We start from the raw sequence: 21,627 nt of genomic DNA on the forward strand, positions 1-21,627 counted from the left end.
TCGTCCCAGTTAGGGCCCTGGGAGTTCATTCATTCATTCATTCATTCATTCACTCACTCACTCACTCAGTGGACTTCGCCCTGCGATGCCCTCCCGGTGCGTCCGGGGAGGCGGGGGCGCCAAGGGAGGCGGCCGGACCCGCGGGAAGGGCGACCGGGGGGGGGAAAGGACGCCACGCAGGCGGCGGGGACCGGGGCGCGCGGAGGCCGGCGGCTCAACGCTACCTGGGGGCGAGCGAGTGAAGTTCAGGCCCTCCGAGTCCACGGCCTGCAGGTAGAAATAGCGCACGGGCAGGACGACGCCGGGCCGCAGCCCGGGCCCCCACACCAGGCTCCGCGGCGCGCTCACCGACGCCTCGGGGGCCCCGGCGCCCACGAGCAGGGCGAGCTGCAGCGGCAGCAGCGCGGCCCGCGGGAGGCGGGGCATGGTCGCGGGGCCCGGCGGTCAGCTCGGCGCCGGCGGCGACGGGGCGGCGGGGCGGCGGGGAGGGGCCGGGCTCCAGGGGCGGGCCTGTGCGCGGCCTCCCGCCGCCCCGCCCTCTCCGGGCCCCAAGCTCCGTGCGCCTCGCCCTGGGGTCAGCGGAGGGCGCGGCTCCCAGCGGCCGAGGCTGCGAGCCTGCGCCCTCGGCCGCCCCCTCCTCCGGTTGCCGGAGCTCATCCACCGTTTTTAAAGGACGCCAGCACAGTGGTGATTGCGGGGTGGGGGTGACGGGGGCGAGCCAAGGGCCCCCGCAGCGAAGAACTTCCAAGTCGTTTAGGAAGACGCCTTTAGCCCACGATTTCACTGGGTTTACAAGGTGCAGAGCGACTGGCACGGTCCTGGCTCCCCTCCCCACGCCACCTCTGAAAGCTCTGTGGTCCTCTGCTCTGAGATTCCCCCAGCTTCTCCCTAATCTCCTTCCCCCTACACTCGGCTTTTCTCGACAAGTGTTTTCGGAGCGTCCACTAGGTTTGCGACAGACCCCAAGGGAGCTGTTGGGCACCGGGGTAACCGGATTCGGGGCGGAAGGCTTACCTTGAGCCTGGCCGGTGAGCTTCCCGTCTGTCAGGTGGCTCCTGTCCCCTGAAACTGATGAGGTATGACTGGTCTTGGTCACTCAGATGTGGAAGGTGGGTTCGGGAAGAGACTGGCAGGATCCCTAAGCGCTGGAAGCCACTGGCTGCCTTTTCTTCTGACTGATCCACATTTGTTAATTATTTTTGTTTCTTTTATCTGCTTATGGTTCAAATCTATTCCAAGAAAATAAACACTGTGCTCGGGCTGCGTGAGCCAGGGCGAACCCGAAGTGGAGTGGACACAGGGATTCTGCACCCTCTTGACTCAGGACCCCTATTCAGAAACGCTAGAACCAGGCACCCTCTCTGTTCATCTCCTGGCGGTAATTGGACTACCCAGCATTCTTGCTATGATTCCCTTTTACCAGGGCACAACCCGTCCCTGTTCTCTTGACCCATTTTAGTAATACTGAGTAGAGGTTGTAGACAGTGTTCTTTGTATTTTAGAAAGATCTTCAGAAACTGGTAGTAAATCAGTGGTAAATGATAAGGCTAAAGTGTAGCATTATTTAGTACTACTTTCATTGATAGGTTTTATTTGTGGAGTTGTCTGCATGCTTTAAATGGAAAGCATTGCTGTGCTTTAGCTATCACTTTGAAAAACTGTGCAGAACACATTTTATTCCCATTCTTCCAAAATCAGACTTTAAAAAATTTCTGGAGAAATAATCTGAGGGTTAGCTGATATGAGAGGATATGATATGTAAAATATGGCCATATATATATATTTATATACATATATTACATAATATATCCTAATATATTACATAATACTTGTGGTAACACCCAGTATTTTTTGAGAACATTATCAAGCCATACAATTGTCTCTGAACTCCTGTTTAGCAATACTGAATCTATACGAACCTGTTTTTTTTTTCTCATTTTAATCTGTATCTTTAAAAGCATCTCTCTTCAGATCAACCAGTGCCTTGACTAGATTCTTTTTTTTTTTTAGTGTAAAAAAATTTTTTTAATGTTTATGTATTTGAGAGAGAGAGAGAGGCAGACTGCGAGAGGGGGAGGGGCAGAGAGAGAGAGGGAGAGACAGAATCTGAAGCAGGCTCCAGACTCCGAGCTGTCACCACAGCCCCCAACACGGGGCTCAAACTAACAGTGAGATCGTGACCTGAGCGGAAGTCGGAAGCTTAACCAACTGAGCCACCCAGGCGCCTCCCCCTTTTTTTAATGTTTATTTTTGAGAGAGAGGGAGAGTGTATGCGTGGGTGGGGGAGGGGCCGAGACAGAGGAGGACGGAGGATCAGAAGCAGGTCTCTGTGCTGACAGCACAGAGCCCAATGCAGGGTTCCAACCCGCGAACCGCGAGATGGTGACCCGAGACGAGTCAGACACTGAACCGACTGAGCCGCCCAGGTGCCCCTCGGTCATTTCTTACTGAGTGCGCCGTTGCCAGTTTTGCCACAACGAACATCGTAGCAATAAAAATGCTTACGTGTAAGTCCGTCCATACCAGTGCTGCTGTGTCTATTGCAGTGACTTCCCCGGAGTGAATGCAGTGAGTCTGTGTGTTGGTTCCCTCCTGATGTGGGAAGTCACACAGCTGCTCCCATGGCAGTCCAATGCTGTGACATGGTTTGAGATATTGGTGCTGGAATTTCCACTGAATTATCTGTTTTGTCTTCCCTATCAGTGTGTTTGTGAGCAAACTGCAGATGCTTTGCAAGGAGGCCCTTTTTCTCTGAGCCAATCCCGAGAGGATTATGTTGTCTACAGCTAAACATCCTGGCTGAACCAATGTACTGTGGTAAATTTTAATAAGACAACCGCACGTATTCAAGATGACAACACTCTGCTGTCCTTGGCAGAGAAACAGCCTTTCAGTTGCTTTTCTAGAAAAGACACAAGATGAGTACAAATCTATTAATTTGTTAATGTTGCGTGTCTTATATTTCAACTGGAAAGAACTGTTGGGTTTTCACCAATGCTACTGGGCACTGGATAACCCAACTCCATGGAGCTCCCTCTTCCTCTCAGACAGAGATGCCAGACTTTCTTCATTCCTCCCCTGGTCTGCAACCAGATAGACTGATCTCCCTGTGCTGGTTGATTGCTTTTGCAGACGAATGAAAAAGAGAAGTCAATGTGTTTTTAAAACTCCATATAAGGCTGATCTCATTCAACAACCAGAGAGATTTGTTTGAATGCATCTGGCACCCCCATCTACCCCTGCCACCTTTTTAGAATTTTTCCTGAAACTTTCACACTTAAAAAATAATCATTTGAGGCTGGGAATAAAAAAAACAAAAAACAAAAAACAAAAAACAAGTCAAACGGTGCATCTGTTTAAATCATTTATTTCAACACAGGCATCGTTTTAAATTTGCACCTTGTCTTGTGAACACTTTTCATGTCTAGAGAAAACGATTGAGAACAGGTACATAAAAGGATTCTTTGACATTTTAACATTTTAATAAAAGTGCTTAAGGCTTGCTTGCTTCAGAAACACAGGTGTGCCAATCACAGAGAGCCCCTAAGTGGTCATACATTCACCAACTTGCTTGGAAAGTAACATATTTACATATTTACCCCGTACATTTAAACGGGATATTCTAAAGCATTATCACTACCGTTAACAATAAACTTAGCAATAAGTCCACTTCAACCTTCTAGCATTCCACAGAGAATAGTGCTCTTATGGAGGTGCGAGTTTCTCAATTTTAGTACAGGCACCCATTTACCTTCTATGCAAAGTTGCTTTTATTCACTTTCTATCAGTCAAAACCTTGTTAGTAGCAGTTGGGAGTTTGATAAGCATCATTGTATTTACAACGTAAAGGGGTAAATTATTTCGAAGGAGGTCTCTAAAAACGGAAACAACCTCACGAAGCCCTATTTTAAATAAACTTTACAGGGTCCAGTTGAAGTACATTATCTAAACAAGTTAATAATTTAAAGGTACTTCTTAGAACAGATTCCCTCATGATTTACTCCATTTACGTGAATGTTTATTTTAATAATGATCGTATCCTTGAGAAAACAAGTCAGGGGTATAAAAATGACGATTATAAATTACTATAGCTATACCAAAAATGAATATTAAAAAGCAGCAGTCTGTATGTTAAAATACATAGAAATTGGCTGTACTTCTTTAACGAAGTGTTTTTATAAAAGTATAAAACTACAGAAGGTGCTATTTGTGTGAATTTTCGGATTTCTTGATTCTTGAGCCAGACCAACAGGCAAATAGTGCAATGGTGGTCATCAATTAATTACCTTCGAATTCAAATAGTAGATTCTAGTGCAGGGGAGTAGTAGGACCTCGGGGTAGCTGTTCATCCTCACCTTAACTGACGGTTGCTATAGCCTAAACTCAGTGAAAAATAAGGTAACTTCATTTCACCTTTTGTAACATACATGTAAACTCAGAGTATTTACTGAAATAGAGCTTGCAAGCCGATCATTTTTCAAAAACTGAGAAGCTTAATATTAAAATATTAACTCTGAATATCTTAAAAACTACATGGAAAACTTAAGTCATGGTTTATGAAAATTTCACTTAAGTAATCAGATAAATACAAAAAGGGGAAAGGCAGAATTTACAAACATAAAAAAAAGGGATGGAATGTTATTTGCTCTTTACCATACAAATTCAAATATTCAGAACAGTTGATTTAAAATGCTACGATTAGTCTCTTTGAGCTTGGTATTGGTGGGAGCCTGAACTTTAAAACAATTTACAGACTCAGGGAATAGCTTTCATGTTAGTTACCACATGTTTACTGGTTTTGAGAGTCCTGGAAATGATGTAAACTAGCTGTAGCATTTTGCTTCCGGGCAAAGCAATGGTTACGAGGATAATAATAATATAGCTCTTTCTTGCATTTCTATCAGTTCCAGATCTCGGTTTGCTTCACCAGCACTACCATTATCCTTAATTTACATGGATGAAACAGACTAGGTGAGAACAATGGAGAATAAAGTTAGGCCAGGAAGCAAATATAAACCAATCAAAATGAAAACCACTCCCATTGACCCTCATAGTATGAAAATCCCAGGTGGCATTGCTTTCTGTAGTTCTAGTCAATTATCTTCACTGCCATCTACTGGTGTTGATCCTGTTAGGAGAGAAAGTTCCAGAAGTTCTGCCTGGCAACTAAAGAGTTAGAAATCAAGTTATGGGTGAGTATGAGACGTATTTAGCCTAGATAAATTATTGAGAGAATCCTAGCGACAAGCCCTTAGAAGCTCTGCCTTATCATTCCCCGTGGGTTTGGTAAATGATCCTGCAAAGAAGACTGAATCCCAGGGCGTCTGACCTGACTCAGCAGCATTTGAGGGGCTTGGCCAGTGCTCCCGCTGGATATTCATGACAAGAACACGCACAGAAAAAAAAAAAAAAAAGTGTTCTATCCTGCAAATAAAAATAGAGAAATGGATTGTCCTGGAGAAATGAGAAAAACCAGCTGAGGAGAAAGCTGCAGTGAGGATAAACCAGTCTCATGACAGACGTCCGTGTACCTGCAGGCCCAGTCATGCTCCCTTCCTAAGCACAGTCTGTGGCCAACCCACCTTCTGCACCAGCATGTTGCCTAGTCTGAGTCTCATTGACTAGATTAAAATTCAGCCCTTAGGGATGCCTGGGTGGCTCAGTGGGTTAAGCGTCCAACTTCGGCTCAGGCAGTGATCTCATGGTTCCTAAGGTGGAGCCCCGCGTCGGGCTCTGGGCTGACAGCTCAGAGCCTGGAGCCCGCTTCAGATTCTTTGTCTCTCTCTCTCTCTGCCCCTCCCCAGCTTGCACTCTCTCTCTCAAAAATAAATAAACGTTAAAAAAAAATTTTTTTTTAATTCAGTCCTTAACAAGTCACCCAGACCGTACCAATGTCTTCAAAAGTATTGCCAGGAGTACTCATATTTTTTGGTTTGAAAGGGATTCAGCTCCTCTTCTGTAACCTCAACAAATACATCAAACATCTGCTCCCTGGCTTCACTATGGATATAACACCATGCCCTTGTGAAAATTTCCTTATCTTTGTTTGAAAGAAAGAAAAAAAAACCCTAATCCTTCTAAATGCTGATGAGTCAAACAGGATGATAATATTTACTCCACTGTCATCATCCCTACATTTTTTTTAATGTCCTGAATATAGGGCATGGATTGGAAGAGGCCATACAGAATTTTCTGGTTGTTCTGGGTAATTAATAAGTTTTGTGTACGCCTGGGACACTAGGGTTGTAAATGACAGTGAAAGGTGTAAAAAAAAGTTAGGGAGAGAGTAAAGCAGAAAGCCAAAATTGGATAGTGAATTAGAGATGAAGTGGAGGGAGGGGAGAAAGGCTAAGAATATATAGATAGATAGATAGATAGATAGATAGATAGATGTAGAAAACGGCAGAGAACCCCCCCCCCCAAAACAAGAATTCATTTGTTCTAGAATTTAGGAAGCATATAATGCTTACATATGTTTATATATTATAGAGTGGGGGGAGAAAAAGAGAATCTGGGTAGTTTCAGAGCAGCTGCTGCCCACACTAGATCTTTTTTATATGTGTCCTTCTCAAGGGCATACACATGTACACTTGATTTCCATCACAAACTTTTGGTGGAAAGGTTATACGCATGTTACTGAAGAAGCCTCACAGTTCTGACTCTTTGTCATTTTCATCCAGATAGTATTCGTCATCCGTGGTTGTGTCCGTGTCACAATCTGAGTCTACTGGAGTCTTTTCATAGATACAAAGTGGTGCGCCTGGAGATAAGGCATCTTCCGGCATCTGGCCGCTCGGAGAATCTGAGCTTGGTAGCTCTGTTGGCTGAGGATGGTTAATTACATCATCTTTCAGGAAGCCGGGGTTCTTAAGAAAACTTGGTTTCCATAATCTTCCTTGTGTGAGTGACCTCTTTACATTCTCCAAGAAAGCCAACTGTTGTTCTTTCCCAAAAATTCCATAGTCAATAGGTCTAGATATAGATGTTGCAAACTTGGGCCCCATTTTTGTTCTGCCACCACCCAAAGTCCGGTTTTCATTTCCATCACAGGAGGAAAGCTCAGAAAAGGATCTGAATCTTCGACTGTATCCGCTGTTGCCAGAGAATTCATCCCCGAGGGTCAGTTCACTCAGGGCATTGTCAATAGAAGTGCTCTCAGAAAAATGGCGCCCCCTGACCTTTGGAGGATGACTTTTGCGTACCAGATCACCGTGCACATTGATGCTTTTTAAACTGTTTGAACGATAGGGGTGCAGTTCAGGTCCCCACTCCAGAGATGAAGCACTTCTTTGTTGTTGCTGATAATTGGCCAATGGAATGCTTACTCTAGATTTCTCTGTAGGCTCCAAAGGAAAAGGAGGGTTTATTCTTCTCTGATGGTCAGAGAAGTCTGCTTCCCCGAGGTTGGGGAATGTGGGTTGGGCCAAAGTTCTTGACTCGCTTTCCAAAGTCTGAGCTGCTGTTACATCTTTAGACTTCTCATACTTTGGTGATGATTCTGAGATATTTTTAGACCCATTCTGCTGTAGCTGTGAAATGCTGTTAGACTTCGGATTGCTTAAGTGTGTAGAAGCTTCTCTACTGGGTATTACAGTAACCTGGAGAGAGTTCTCTGACTTTTCCACATCCGTTATATCGCGACTCAACCTGCTTTCATTTCTGGACTCTATGGACTTTGGAGTAGGCTCAGGGGACGGCAGGTTGCACTCGGCCGTGCCAAGAGATAAGCTGCCAAAGCCAGAACTGTTCCCACTTTGGGGGAAGATAGTAGCTACGTGTCTTCTGGGGCTTAAATCTTTAGCTGGGAATTTTCTGCTTGCTTTGGACATGGCTGCCAATCTGTGTTTAACTACGGATCTGTTTTTCCCTTTTTCTGGGTCATCCAAGCTGGTTTTCTGTTTACTGCTTCCTCCAGGAAATGAAGGTTGATCCCATGCCAACTTTAGCATTTCATCTTCAGCCTTGCTGTTCTCTGTCATGCTTATCTCCTGACTCCTTGGAGGTAGCTCTCTGGGTTCAGACTGCAAACTGTCTAAATCTGGTTCACCTGAACAAGTCCCTTCAAAAAGCTGTAGTTTATGCAAAGCTGGAGTAAGAGCAAAGACTTGGCTTTCCAAGTCAGAAAGTGGTTTACTAGTGTCTTTTTGGAAATCTGTTCCAATTTCCCCTCTTACTTGACTAGGCTGCAATCCATTGGAACTACCGTCCTCGATCTCTCTCGGAAGGCCTTCTCCAGTTCCAGGAGCTGTGATGGCTATCCTAGTACCTACACATTCCCCGGAACTTCTTCCATTTTGGGAACTTCCAACATTCTCTTCTGAATGGGCTGGGAGATTAGAAGGACCACTGTTGCCCGATTTACTGGATTGCTGACAGTTTTCAGCTTTCTCTTCTGTACCTTTTTTTTCCTGAAGCATTGATGAAGGAGGCAGAGTTTCGCTTTGCAATCTTTTCCCTCTCTCTTTTCTGCTCTCTGAATCACCTAGGGGTGTTTTAGCGAAGTTATCTGGGGAAATCTCTCCAGTTTTAGATTCTCCTTTATGAAGAGAAACACGTGCCTCAGTAGAATCCACTTCCTGTAATGTTGGTTCTGAGGGCCAAATGCTTGGTAATTGTGAAGCAGTCATATTTTCACTGGTGCGAGAAAGACAGTGGGTCTTCTCCTGAGCAGAGGTGACCAGCATCTTTAGACCTTCAGATGAAGGTGTTCCTGACTGCTCTTGGGTAGAATAATTTAGCTTTTCTTTTTCAAAAGCATTGGGAAAGGTTTCAGTCTCCACTTTAGTTGATTCCGTAAGTGAATCGATATACCGTGTATACTTTTCAAGAATGTTAGAGAATTTTTTGCTGTATTTCCTTGGTAGGGTGTAATATACTGAAACCACCTCAAGACATTTTACATTATCTTCATCGCCAGAAACAGAAAACGTACTAGTGGTCTTAAATTTACGTAACGTTTTCCCACGTTCTTTTCTTGACGCGTCTGAAGAGAAAGGCAGAGGGTCTTCGTTTGAAAGGGAAAATAGGCCTGTCCTGGAGGCAGCAATTTTACCATCCTTTTCAGTGCATTCTGGAAAGTATTCCTTTTGGTGGTGTCTTTTTGGCGAAGACAAATCGCTAACAGGTGAATTATTTTCCAGAGGGCTAATGATCGCCTCCCAAGGTTTTAGTGTTACAGCAGAAGCATCTGTGTTTGAGACCAAGCATTCTTCTCTTTTGTCTCTCCCATCTGAGGCATCTGGTACCCCTGACGGACACGACACGGCCCTCTTGATGAGGAACGGAAGTGGTCCTTTTCTAACAGAAGCAAACCCACTGTTTTTCAGGCTTGTCACCTTCTCTGTGGCTTCAGGTGCTACTGGGACCGAGTCTGACACTGCTTTGGAACATTTGCTTTCTGACTCAGAAGAACTGGGACCGAATTTGTTCAATGTATACTTCCCTGCTGGGTGTTCCACATTATTTTTGACTTGGAATGGAAGTGGTTCATTCCTACACGGAGAAGCCATTATCTTACTTTCCGACTTCCTGTTACTGATGAGAAATCTGGCTGATTTTGTTGGTGAGGAGCAGGAAGTCGTGTGAACTTCAGGAGGCTTGGAATTGCTCTGATTCATCTCCACGGAGCTACTGTTATCACTGGTGGGTGCTGATCTACTTTCCATTTTGCTTAACTTCTCCAGAGAGGCTATGCGTCGCCTTACTTTTCCTTTTCCTTTCCCATCCTTGAAAGGAGAGTGAGAACGCCATTTGGCAACATCAACTGCCTCATTGTGTACAAGTACACACTCATTGTTACGCTTTGGGTTTTCTGAGGGGCTTAGGGCAAACTGATCACTTTGGTCCTTGCTATCATTGTCCTTTTGTGCTCTTTCTCCCGGAGATGGATCCCTGCCCGAAGGACTTTTCCTGGAGAACACTGTTGTTGAAGGAATCGCCGGAGTGTCAAGGAAAGAATTATTCGATGGTGAGGAGCCAGGTAGCATACCCGATGACAGATCTGAAGAATCGCGTGGGATCTTACGACGAGCAGCTGGTTTGCTACAGTTGGTGGAAGGACTTGTGGTACCTTGTTCTTCCTTGGTATCTGAAATAGCAGGCTTTTCTGCAGACTGTGCCTTTTGACCATCAGCAGGTTCAGAGCTCCAGTGGTTATTTTTAATAATGCCTGAAATAGCTTCAGTACTTGCTCTTACTTCCTGGTGACAACCTTGACCTGGGCTGGGCCAAGACGCTGTTGTGCGTTCCTGAATGAAAGCAAGGGAAGTTGCTGAGCCAAGTTTTCTGTCCCCCGTGTGATTCTTATCTTTTTTGAGTTCATTGGATTGCTCTCTGTGTGATATATGAATTTTGGGGCTCTCTTTCCTGGAAATGACTCCAGGTGACCTCTTTGAACTTGCTGTGGTAGATGCATTAAAAGCAAACCCTTTGCCCTTGGCTGAGTCCTGGGAGAGGGGATTTTGAACGTCAGAGGCATGGTTAGAGGTTACTGTCTGTGAGACCGGTTGGGGGACTTCACTTGTCATGTGTGTCCGGTCCATCTTGTGTAGTTGTTTGTCTTCTTCCCGATGAGATTCCTTCAAGACTTTCTCCTTAGTCACTTGTGTGACCAAGATACTGGGTGGGCTTTCAGTAAGAGGTGGAGAATCGACCGAATCGCTCTTGGCCACAGTGACTTCCGTATAGCTTTTTATTGGCAGAGAGGCGGGCTTAATTTTGTGCACAGCAACTGTGGGATTCTGAAAGCTGGGCCTCTGAGGGTTCCCTCTGTCATCGGGAATCGGGGGGAAGGAGGTGTTGAATGAGGATGCTAGAGTCGTCTGAGTATTTCCAAACGAGTAAGGTTCTTTGTCCAGGTGCACTTCTGTAGGAGGACCGCCCTGTTGGCATACTGACCTGCCAGATGTGCTGTGATAGCTGGGACCAGTCCCAGGGCAAACGTTTGGCATGCTGAAATGAGTCGTCTGGCTCTCATTGCCTCGTGACACCTCCGTGCTCTCCAGCGTGGTTGTCTGAGAGTCAAACTGCCAGAGATGTGTCTCTTCATGATCTCTGAAAATATTTGTTTTGTAACCAGGAGAAAATGATCCCCAGTGTTGAGAATGAATGCTATGGCTGTGACCAGCTGATACTTCCATGGATATCATTTCGGAGTCTCTGTGAGAAGTGAATGGATGCCTACTTTGAGGGAAGTCAGACCAGAAAGGATGTTCTTCGTGTTGGCCCCAAAGAGGACTTTGTTTAAATCTCTGTTCCCTGTTTCGTCCAAAGGTATTGCTAGAGAAAGATCTAGCAAATGGGTGTTCTTGATGGTAGAATGGCATATTTTCTGAGTTCTCAAATGGGTCAGGACTCATCGCATTATCCATGCAGGCGTCTAAATGAACACCTTGGTAAACACTCTGTGAACGGTAAAATTCGTATCTCCTATTCTCCTGAAAACACCTGGGATACACATACTGGTCAGCAGAGTCAATCTCCATCGGTGAAGGTGCCCCCAGGAATTCTTCCTGGCTCTGCCTACCTCCGGAAGAATCTGATCTATTCCATATAATGGATGATAAAGGAGTTCTCTTTGGGCTCTGCTGGTGTCTTGGTGGTATAAACCCACTCTTGTTCTGAGTTATTGTTGGAAAATGTAAGCTTCTTGTTGTGAAATATATCGTCGCCGGTGAAGTTGATGGCTGCCTGCTGTCGAAACACAGAGAAGTACTACCGAAACTATTCTTTTGCACGTAATCTTCTTTTGAGAGTCTGGGCTCCCTTGTCCTGTACATATCATAAATTGTTTTTGTTCTAGGAGAAAAGGTTTTAAAACCTTCCCTAGGGGTTCCTGGTCTTAGGATGTCATAGATAGACATATTAGAAGCTCCATTATGGTGGTTTTGGTACCTTCCCGTGATATTTCCGTGCGTGTTCCCCCTGGAGTAAAAATGACTGCACTGTGCTCTTGATCCATAGTTGAGAGGTGCTGTGGTATTCCCTGAGCTTGGACATTGTTCCTGAGCCAGTTTATTATCCAAGTCGTCTAAAACTGAAAGGAGAATATGAGTCAGGTTTGGTTTTTTTTTTGTATGAGATTTTACAGTCTAATAATAATGAGTTTTTGAGGTCCTTCTTCAAGAAATAAAATCATTTATTATTTTAAAAAAATGTTTTTAATGTTTATTTTTGAGAGACAGAGAGAGCATGAGTAGGGGAGAGGCAGAGAGAGAGAGGAAGACACCGAATCTGAGGCAGGCTCCAGGCCGCGAGCTGTCAGCACAGAGCCCGACGCGGGGCTCGAACCCACGAACCATGAGATCATGACCCAAGCCAAAATTGGACGCTCACTCGACTGAGCCACCCAGGCGACTCTTTATATAAATGTGGTGACATTAATTTAGATTATGTTTTTAAGAGACTGAGACTTTTACAAGGTTGTAGTAGAAGTTTCTTTTTTCACGCTTTTCCAAATCATACTTTTTCAAAACTAACCTTCCCCGATGCCTTAAGAACATAAAGCTACATTTTTGTTTTCTAACCACAACATTTTAATTGTGGTGTTTTTACTTTTTAGCTCATCTTTTGTGTCACTAGGGTAGCTAAGATATTTCCCACCATGTTTACCTCAGAGGATTGCAATAAAAATGAGAGTCTATAAATAATGCGTGATTTCTTAGTCGTACTGTTAAGCAAATGGCACTACTATCAAAAGCTTAAGCATGTAATTTATAAACACACTTTATAAAATTTATAGGAGCACCCGGGTGGCTCAGTCGGTTAAGCGTCCGACTTTGGCTGAAGTCATGATCTCACAGTTCGTGAGTTCCAGCCCCGCGTCGGGCACTGTGCTGACAGCTCAGAGCCTGGACCCTGCTTCCAATTCTGTGTCTCCCTTCTCTCTGCCCCTCCCCCCACTCATGCTCTAGCTCTCTAAATAAATAAATAAATAAATACATAAACAAATAAAAATTTAAAAAATTTATAAACATTCTTATTTGGATGGATTTGAGCAACACATAAAGTTTAGAGTTCTATACAATATTGTTAAATGATCTGCTCATGGTCGATTGTTTTTTCCCTGGAAAAATTAAGACCCATTATCACCCCTATAATATTGTACTTTCTATGTGTCAGGCCCAGTTCTAAACACTTAATTTATTAACTCATTAAATCCTCACATAACCTTGTAAGATTGGTACTATTACTGTGCTTGTCTTATAAATGAGGAAACTGAGGCATGAACAGATGCAGTTGTTGGCGACACACAGCCAGTAAGTGGATCCAGGCAGTCCGCCTCCTGGGTCTGCACAATGCGGCGCCTGTGCCACAAAAGCTCGCTTTTCATTCTTTCTTTTAGTGAACTATAAAGATGATTTCACTATAAGCTCATAACGTTACAAGGATTTGAAGTCGCTGCCGTTAAGCAACGTTTGCTCCTGTTTCTCTCAATGGCAAGCTCAGAGGGCGGTGTCCATGTCAGAGTTCAGTGACCTCTTCATAATACAGAGGACCTAGGGCAATCCGAGCCCCAGAGGTCATGCTTACAAGGACCACAGGCTCTGTGTCTTTGAATTGTGTTTATTTAATCATATTTGACCTCTTTTCCTCAATAAAAACCTCTCAGAATTTGAATAGAACCATAATCTTTTAAGGTCTCAAGATTCCCTAAGGGCCATCCTATAGTGGATATACTTTACCACATTCATGTTCCAATAAATACAAACACATAGGTTATGTGTTTATTGAAGAAATGTTCATTAATGAGAATCAAAAGTTGTCTGAGAAATAAGTTATGGGATTATTTAAGCTGCTGGAGAAGTCACACCTTTCTTCCTCTGTTTGTCATTAAAAAAATTTGATTTGGGGGCACCTGGGTGGCTCAGTTGGTTAAGCATCTGACTTCGGCTCAGGTCACGATCTCATGGTTTGTGGGCTCGAGCTCCGCGTCGGGCTCTGTGCCGACAGCTCAGAGCCTGGAGCCTGCTTTGGATTCTGTGTGTGTGTCTCTCTGTCCCTCCCCGCCTCAAGAGTAAATAAATAATCATTTAAAAATTCTGATTTTAACTCTGCAGTGACAGAGTCAGTATTTGTGAACATATGTGGGATGTATCTGCGGACATGTCAACTAGGTTAAGGCAGGTACTGAAGACAGTTTTGATGTTCTGGATTTTCCCCACCCTATTTTATTTGTAAGCTGGTGCTATTTAAGTATGCACAGCCAGCAGAAGAACTAATCTTGAGCATTAAATATCTATAACTAAGGAATTCTTCAGGGAATCATCCTGAAATAAAAAAATGAAGAAAGAAAATTATCTCCAGTCTCTGAAATAATTCCATATATCTACACACACAAAAATCAAACAGTGCCAAACTGTAAGGTGAGGCAAAAAGGAAACAAAACTATGTAATGAGTAAAAATCCGTCTTTAAAACAAATTGTAATAAAATGTCTCTGATTTCTGTTCTCTGTTTCAAGCTGTTCGTAGTTTTTTTTTCTCTTAAAGTCTTTTGCTGCCTACAAGGGCAACATATATATGGTAATAACAGAAAATAGAGGAAAGTATAACAAAAGAGGTGAAATCACCTGGAATCCTCCCCAGATATAACACCTCTTAACATCCCCAGAGAAAGCTTCTAAATTGTTCAAAGCCACTTATAATCCCAAGTAATGCTGTTTTATTCATTACTCTTGAGGTAAAAAAAAAAAAAAAAAAAAAAAAAAATCTGTGTTTCCTCTTTATTTTCAGAGAAGACAAATCATTTTTTTTCATTTTGTAAACAGTAGCTCTCCTGTACTAGCAAAAGCTGTGTTTTGGAACAGAGATTTTCCTCTGGGCTTCTTTTCTCTGAAGCAAGTTCTCTGCCAGGAACCATCTTACTGAAAGGCTGACCCCCTAGCTGGACATCCCTCACTGACCACCCCACCTGTCCCAACTACAGTGCCCTTGCCTTTGCAAATCGGATTTAGTTCCTCGGGGTGAAGCTGGTGAATGACTTCAGAGTTCACTTTTAGATGCCCAGCCTTATTTTTGATACCGAATAACTTATGCAAAGAGAAGCCATGCTTGGGGCACCTGGGTGGTTCAGTCTGTGAAGCGTCTGACCTTGGCTCAGGTCATGGTCTCATGGTTCATGAGTTCAAGCCCTGCATTGGGCTCTGTGCTGATGGCTCAGAGACTGGAGCCTGCTTCAGATTCTATGTCTCCCTCTCTCTCTCTGCCCCTCCCCTGCTCATGCTCTCTCCCTCTCTTTCTCTTTCTCAAAAATAAATAAACATTAAAAACATTTTTAAAAAAGGAGCTATGCTTATATAATAATAACATTCACGTGCATGTAGTTACTTTTGGAATCTGTTTCAGTCTTTATTGTCATCTGTTGTACAAGACTAATTGTTCAACAACAGTTAGATTTCATCACTGTGCCTTTAGGTACTGATTGGGAGCAATAAAATCTGTTAGGAACAGTACTTTTTAGACATATTTCCTAAAAAGGCATTTCCTTTTACCTGAGGTTAATATTAAACATTACTCTCACTCCACAGATTTATCAGCCTTGGTGTGGGCATATTTGTTTAGATTATATTCAAATATAAGATTCTTTAATATTTGTGTTAATAGCAGATAACAGGTACACCTGGGTGCCTCCGTTGGTTGAGCATCCCACTCTTGATTTTGGCTCAGGTCATGATCTCACGGTTTGTGAGACTGAGCCCCACAATGGGCTCTGTCCTGTCAGCACATAGCCTGCTTGGGATTCTCTGTCTCCCTCGCTCTCTCTGCCCCTTCCCTACTCTCGCTTTGTCTCTCGAAAATAAATAAACATAAAACAATACAATAAATAGCATAACGGCCTCCTCTTCAGATAAGGTAAATAAAAGGATTTCAAAAATAAAGTACAGGGTATGATATGTTTCGAGCATTTTAATACAAACTGTAATCACCATTTGCTTTAGCGCAGGGAGTCCCAAGGCAGTTCAATGCATAGACTTACCTTGGAAAAACTCATTTTCCAGCAGTGAAGCATCCCAGGGAGGCATACCACTTCCCTCCCTCATGCCTGCTCGCCCGGGGACAAAGACACTGTCAACCGGTTGATTTTCCAGAGGTGAACTGTGTATTTTGGCCTGCTAATTTTAAAACAGAAAATGCAAGATTATTTGTGGACCTTCCCTAGCCAGAACACTCATGTGTCTCTGCAAAAATTTCCCAAAACGTAAAGCCTAAGGACCACACATCAATTTTTCTAACACTTCTTTCTCAACGTACAGTGTTTCATTGTTTCTGTCATTTGCAAGTGATCACAAACTTCTCTGTACCTACACTAATGGTTTTTAGTATGAGTCTGCAAGCAATTATTGAGCATCTGTCTGCCAAACACTCCTACAAACTTACACAGCACCACACAAATCTTAGGGAGGTTCCTGGAAAACAGTGAAGAAATCGACCTCTCTTGAATTGGGAGTGTGGTCTTCATGGCCCCAGTGGCTGGAATTTTAGATTTAACACCGTCCTCAGGTCTGTCAAGAGCTGGCTACCTGAAGCTTCTAGTGGACCTTAAGATTTGTGAACTTGCACTTAGATGAAAACAAAAAGTATTTCTATCCATAGCGTTCATGCAGAATGGCGGAACCTCCCGGACAGACATAAGGCACTGATTAATGGTGCTCTCTGAATCAAAAGCACTACAAAGTATGACCTTATAAATGGTTGGGTTTTTTTTGAAACACCATTGCTGGTTTTACAGGGTTTAGGAGGATGATGTAGAGCTAATGATGTTTTCCTTTCTTTACAGCAACTGTTTATCTTGATATATTTTAATTTTTTTAATTTTTACTTATTTTTGAGAGAGAGAGGGAGAGAACGAGTGTGGGGTAAGGGCAGAGAGAGAGGGGGACACAGAATCCAAAGCAGGCTCCAGGCTCTGAGCTGTCAGCACAGAGCCCGACACAGGGCTCGAACTCACCACGAGATCATGACCTGAGCGGAAGTCAGACGCTTAACTGACCGAGCCACCCAGGCGCCCCCTATCTTGATTTCTCCAAATCCATCACTACCCTACATTCAAGCTTAATTTGTCTCCCTGACCTTGGGGGATTACCCCCTCCCACAGCTTCACCTTCTTTTGCCAAAACACCATTTGCATTTCCTCTGTCACACCATCTCTTCGCCGAGGACTCCGTCTGTAACTCCTTCTGCACCCGTCCCTGAACAAGGCCAGCACTTTCCATTCAGCCACTGTGGTCAGCTCACTCTGCTCCCCAGTCCTTGCTGCTTGGGTGCCTCTTCCCCCCAAGTTTTCTCTTTCCATTTGGTGTTCGCCATTATGTTTCATTTCCCTTGAATGCCCAAGACCAATCTCTAACTTTTCCAAAGCTCCAGCTTTTTTACTTCTCTATCACAGGTCTGTCCAATTCCAAACCCCGGGTTCTCCTGATTTCTATATTCCTCACAATCCAGTATTTTTACTCCTGCTAGTTTCTTCCTCAAGATCTAAATCATTATGTCTTGTAGGAGCCCTGCCCCAATTTCACTGACTTGTGATTTTCAGTTCTATGTGTAATGGAATATACACAGAGATTTATGAATAACTGAGAAACAATCCTGTGATAACTTAGGATGTAGATCATTGGATATAATTTAACACACTAATATAAAATTCAGAAGTAAACAAATACTAGAGGCAAAACAAAACTACAGTAAGATCCCATTTGGAGGTAATATAACCAGAAACTAATCACTCATGTGGACTACATGCATCTGATTAAGAGAATGGCTGGCATCAGTGTCTCTCAACCATTTTTAACACCCAAACAAACTCCAGATTTCCTCTATCTAGACCAGAATACATTCCTTTTGGCCCCCTGGATCATATGCCTTTTATAATGCAAATTTGTACATAAGTGAAAAATACTTGGACTGAGGGCTCAGGCGAAAATGAACCTCTCAAAGATGGGAGGGATTATCGCCCACTAGAGACCCTGAATATAACTTTCTTTGGTCATACGTCTGCCCGAATCCTCTGCGTCAAGACCAACACTACTCATCCCACATGTTAAGGATGTTTCCCCTACACAGAGGTACAAGTTATATGACTAAGAGAAAATACAGAGCGTTTGTTTACACTCAATTTGAACTCTGCAAGGGTATTTTTTCCAGTGACAAAATGGTTAAAAAAGTCTCTAGGGGCGGCTCAGTTGGTTGAGCTCGACTCTTGATTTTGGCTCAGGTCACGATCCCAGGGTCATGGGATCAAGCCCCACATCAGGCTCTTCGCTGAGCATGGAGCCTGCTTGGGATTCATATGCATTTTCTCTCTCTGTGTCTTTCTCTCTGTCTCTAATGTTAAAAAGAAAAAAGTCATGCTAGGCAACGGTAGGTACCAAACACAGAGAAGACTGAACACTATTACTGCTCTATAGATCCCTTTTATTTGAGCTGTATGTGAGCAGTATCATAATTAGTTTTTATTAGCAGCAGCAGCAGCAGCTGAATGGTCTAGGCAATGTGCCTAGCATTGTATACAGGTTACCTTATTTCATTATTTTAACCACCCGATGAAGTTGGTACTATTATTACGACCACTTTGAGAAAAAAGAGGTTTCAAGAGGTCAGGTCAATTGATTCAGGTCACGCTGGTGGAGGGAAGGATTTCTTCCCAGTCTGTGAGATTCCAGAGCCCAGGCCGAATCACCTGTCTTTACTGTTATATTAGTTTATTAGCACACTCTATCCTAGCTGGAAGCATCTTCTGAGGCTGCTGGGAAGAGGTTTCCTCTTACCTAGAACGGAGGTAAATCCCTCTGGGGCCCAGAGCACACACGGATCCTCAGTCAGGATTCCATCTTGGACTCAGAACCCTCCTCCGAACCATGTTTTGTGTCATGAAGTTGCCGTAAGAGATGAAGCCTATTTTCCATTCTAGCCTAGAGGAGGAGGTTCAAAACACCTCCATGCAGCAAAATCGGGTTGAAATGCTATTCCAACCTTGAATTTCAGCCATTCCTCTCCCCAACTCTCTTCAAGGGCCCTGTGCTCCAAGTTCACCATACACAGTTCTCTAAAATGTCGTGCCCTTCGTCCTAGACCTCCACGTCTCTGCTCTTATCTCGGCCCTCTCTGCTCTTCTCTCAGAAAATGGCAATGCGCCCTTCAGTGTCCAGCTCATCTCTGTTTCTGCGAGCTCTTCTCCCTGGGAAGAATTAGTTACTATCGTGGTTTTACACCCATCGTGGTGCATATTATTATACCCATGATATCCTACTGAAGTGTTGACCTTCTTTCCACTTCTACTTTACCACTAGACCTCTCTCCTTCCTGTCTATCGCACATTTCAGTCCCCGCCCTGATCCAAGAAACCAAGCATTTGAAGACAAATGGGTTAGGACCCTGTAAGTGGACCACCTTCTAAAATAACTAGTATTCTCCTCTGTATCCTGTGCACCCAGCATAGTATCCATGTGTAAGTGACTCACTAGTATTTACTGAGCAGAATTCCAACACCTCTCTTCCTGCCATACCTTTTCCCGTTTCTCCAACCCATTTTTTGTACAGTCATTCGATACCACCTATCTTATATTTGAGCAAAATCACCCATTTCTTCCGTTTTCAATATACTTTCAAAACATCCTCTCTCATCAGATCCTTAGAACAAATTTGCAAGTGATGTAGGGATTATCATTCCCATTCTGCAGATGAAACACTGAATCCTGGATAAGTGCCTTACTTAAGTCATATGAATAATAACTGGTGGCACTGACTACTCACACTCCTGTGATCTGACCCCTAACCCTGTTCTTTATGTTGCTGTTTACTGGTATTTTACTCACGTACACGATCCTTATTTAGCTGATAAACCCTGTGGATAAAAACCTTGCTTTAAGCATTCCATGCCCTCCACGTACATGCAGTTAGGGACTGATTTATGGCAGACCAAGGTGGAAAATTACACATATGAGATTTCTAGTAAAGATTACAAAAATTGAGACACCAAATATGTACAGTATTAGGACTCGGAAAAGCACATCTAAGGGAAGAAAGCCTAGTGGTCAAACACATGAGTTCCACCCAGTTCAAAACCCTACTTCTGCCTCTTAATAGTGGCATAACTTTGGACAAGTTACTTAACCTTTCTCTACCTTCGCTTCTTTCTTAGTAAAATGAAGAAGTAAGAATGACGATAAGAGTAGCAGCACCCCTCCCCCACTCGTTGGGTGATGCTGACGATTATGAATTAATCGCTGTAAAACACTTTCGAATGGTGGCCAGCACTTACCGAGTCCTCATTGTTAGTCATCGCTATTTTTCTGGGGTTACAGAGGATTTCCTGGAGGATTCCTGCCAATGCTTATAGTCTAAAGAACTAAAAAAGTGTTGGGCGCCTGGGTGGCTCAGTCGGTTTAGCGACCGACTTCAGCTCAGGTCACGATCTCACAGTTTGTGGGTTCGGGCCCCACATCGGGCTCTGTGCTGACAGCTCGGAGCATGGAGCCTGCTTCGGGTTCTGTGTCTCCCTCTCTCTCTGCCCCTCCACCACTCATGCTCTGTCTCTCCCTGTCTCAGAAATAAATGAACATTAAAAAATTTTTTTTTAAAAAAGAACTAGAAAAGTGTTCCAAAGAATTAGACACCAGAGTCCGAAAATGCTGGCTTTTAGGATGTCTGTTACATTCTCAAACACGGTGCATAAAAGAGGCTGAGCAAAATGAGGCCTTTTACTCAACCCAATTCACTCTACTGATATTGTCTGCAATCCTGACATGATGAGACAAACAAACCTTCTGTCACAGAGTAACCTTAGACTATCTGAGAACTTCCTAGGGCGGCCAAACCTGTACAACAGCTGTCAGAGCTGAAGCCTGAGCTCAGTGATATTATCAAACGCCTTGGCAAAGCCAACAGATTAATTTTTCAGAGTGTTCCTGAATGTGTTCTCTGTTTTCTGGCAAAGGCCAAATCCACCAATGCACCTGCAGCTTAAAAGCACTCATTCATTTCTTCTTTCAATTTCTGAATGCTCAGATTGTGCCAAGCCATGGGGAGAGACAAGAGCGCAGACATGGTCCTGGCCTTGGGGAGCTCACGCTGGCCCGGTGTGCTGAGTACGCGGGCGGTGTGTTGTTGGTGGCGGGGGGGGGGGGGGGGTGGAAACAGAGCTGGTGTGTCACCTAACATCAGGCCCAGCCAAAATCTGTTCAGAGACGAGAAGTGATCAAGTGGCCAAGGTTATCTGTCTTTGTCTTTTGTCTCAGAATGGTGACCACTTTGACCCCAGTGTCCTCACCTATAAGGAGATGGCTCTCACTGGGGGAGATCTGCTCCCCAGAGAACACTGGCATGTTTTGGAGATATTTTTGATGCTCACACTTGAGTGGAGGAGAACTATAGGCATTCCCTACCTGTGAGTTTGAACACACGATGGCCTCGCAACAGAGAAGGACGCAGCCCAAAATGTCAGTAGTGCTGAGGTTGGGAGAAACTCTGAACTACAAATCTCTAACTTTCTCTCTGGCTCTAAAAATTCCGTTTTTCTGAGAACCTTGGCTGCTGTTAAGCTGATGAAAATGTTTAAATAGCAGGTCTCTGGGGCGCTGGGTGGCTCAGTCAGTTAAGCATCCGACTCTTGGTTTCGGCTCAGGTCATGATCT

At 43.9% G+C, this 21,627-nt stretch overlaps 2 protein-coding genes across 2 annotated transcripts in view; both read right to left on the reverse strand.

Annotated features, from left to right (window-relative positions):
• The window catches only part of POGLUT3 (protein O-glucosyltransferase 3), a 28,805-nt gene extending 28,379 nt beyond the window's left edge, over nt 1–426 (reverse strand). Inside the window, exon 1 of the mRNA XM_047071594.1 lies at nt 225–426. Coding sequence (XP_046927550.1) covers nt 225–426 — 202 coding nt within the window. The remainder of the gene's footprint in view (nt 1–224) is intronic.
• A 5,934-nt stretch (nt 427–6,360) lies between these two features.
• Nucleotides 6,361–21,627, reverse strand: part of EXPH5 (exophilin 5) — a 78,100-nt gene continuing 62,833 nt past the window's right edge. The window contains exons 5-6 of the mRNA XM_047072421.1: nt 15,975–16,110; nt 6,361–12,034 (exon numbers count right to left, since the gene is read on the reverse strand). Of these exons, the coding sequence (XP_046928377.1) occupies nt 6,648–12,034; nt 15,975–16,110 (5,523 nt within the window). The 3' untranslated portion in view covers nt 6,361–6,647. The remainder of the gene's footprint in view (nt 12,035–15,974; nt 16,111–21,627) is intronic.

Source organism: Lynx rufus, unplaced genomic scaffold (genome assembly GCF_022079265.1).
Source record: "Lynx rufus isolate CCGP_SWC_20201006 ecotype Redwood Valley unplaced genomic scaffold, mLynRuf1.p SCAF_9, whole genome shotgun sequence".
NCBI lineage: Eukaryota > Metazoa > Chordata > Mammalia > Carnivora > Felidae > Lynx > Lynx rufus.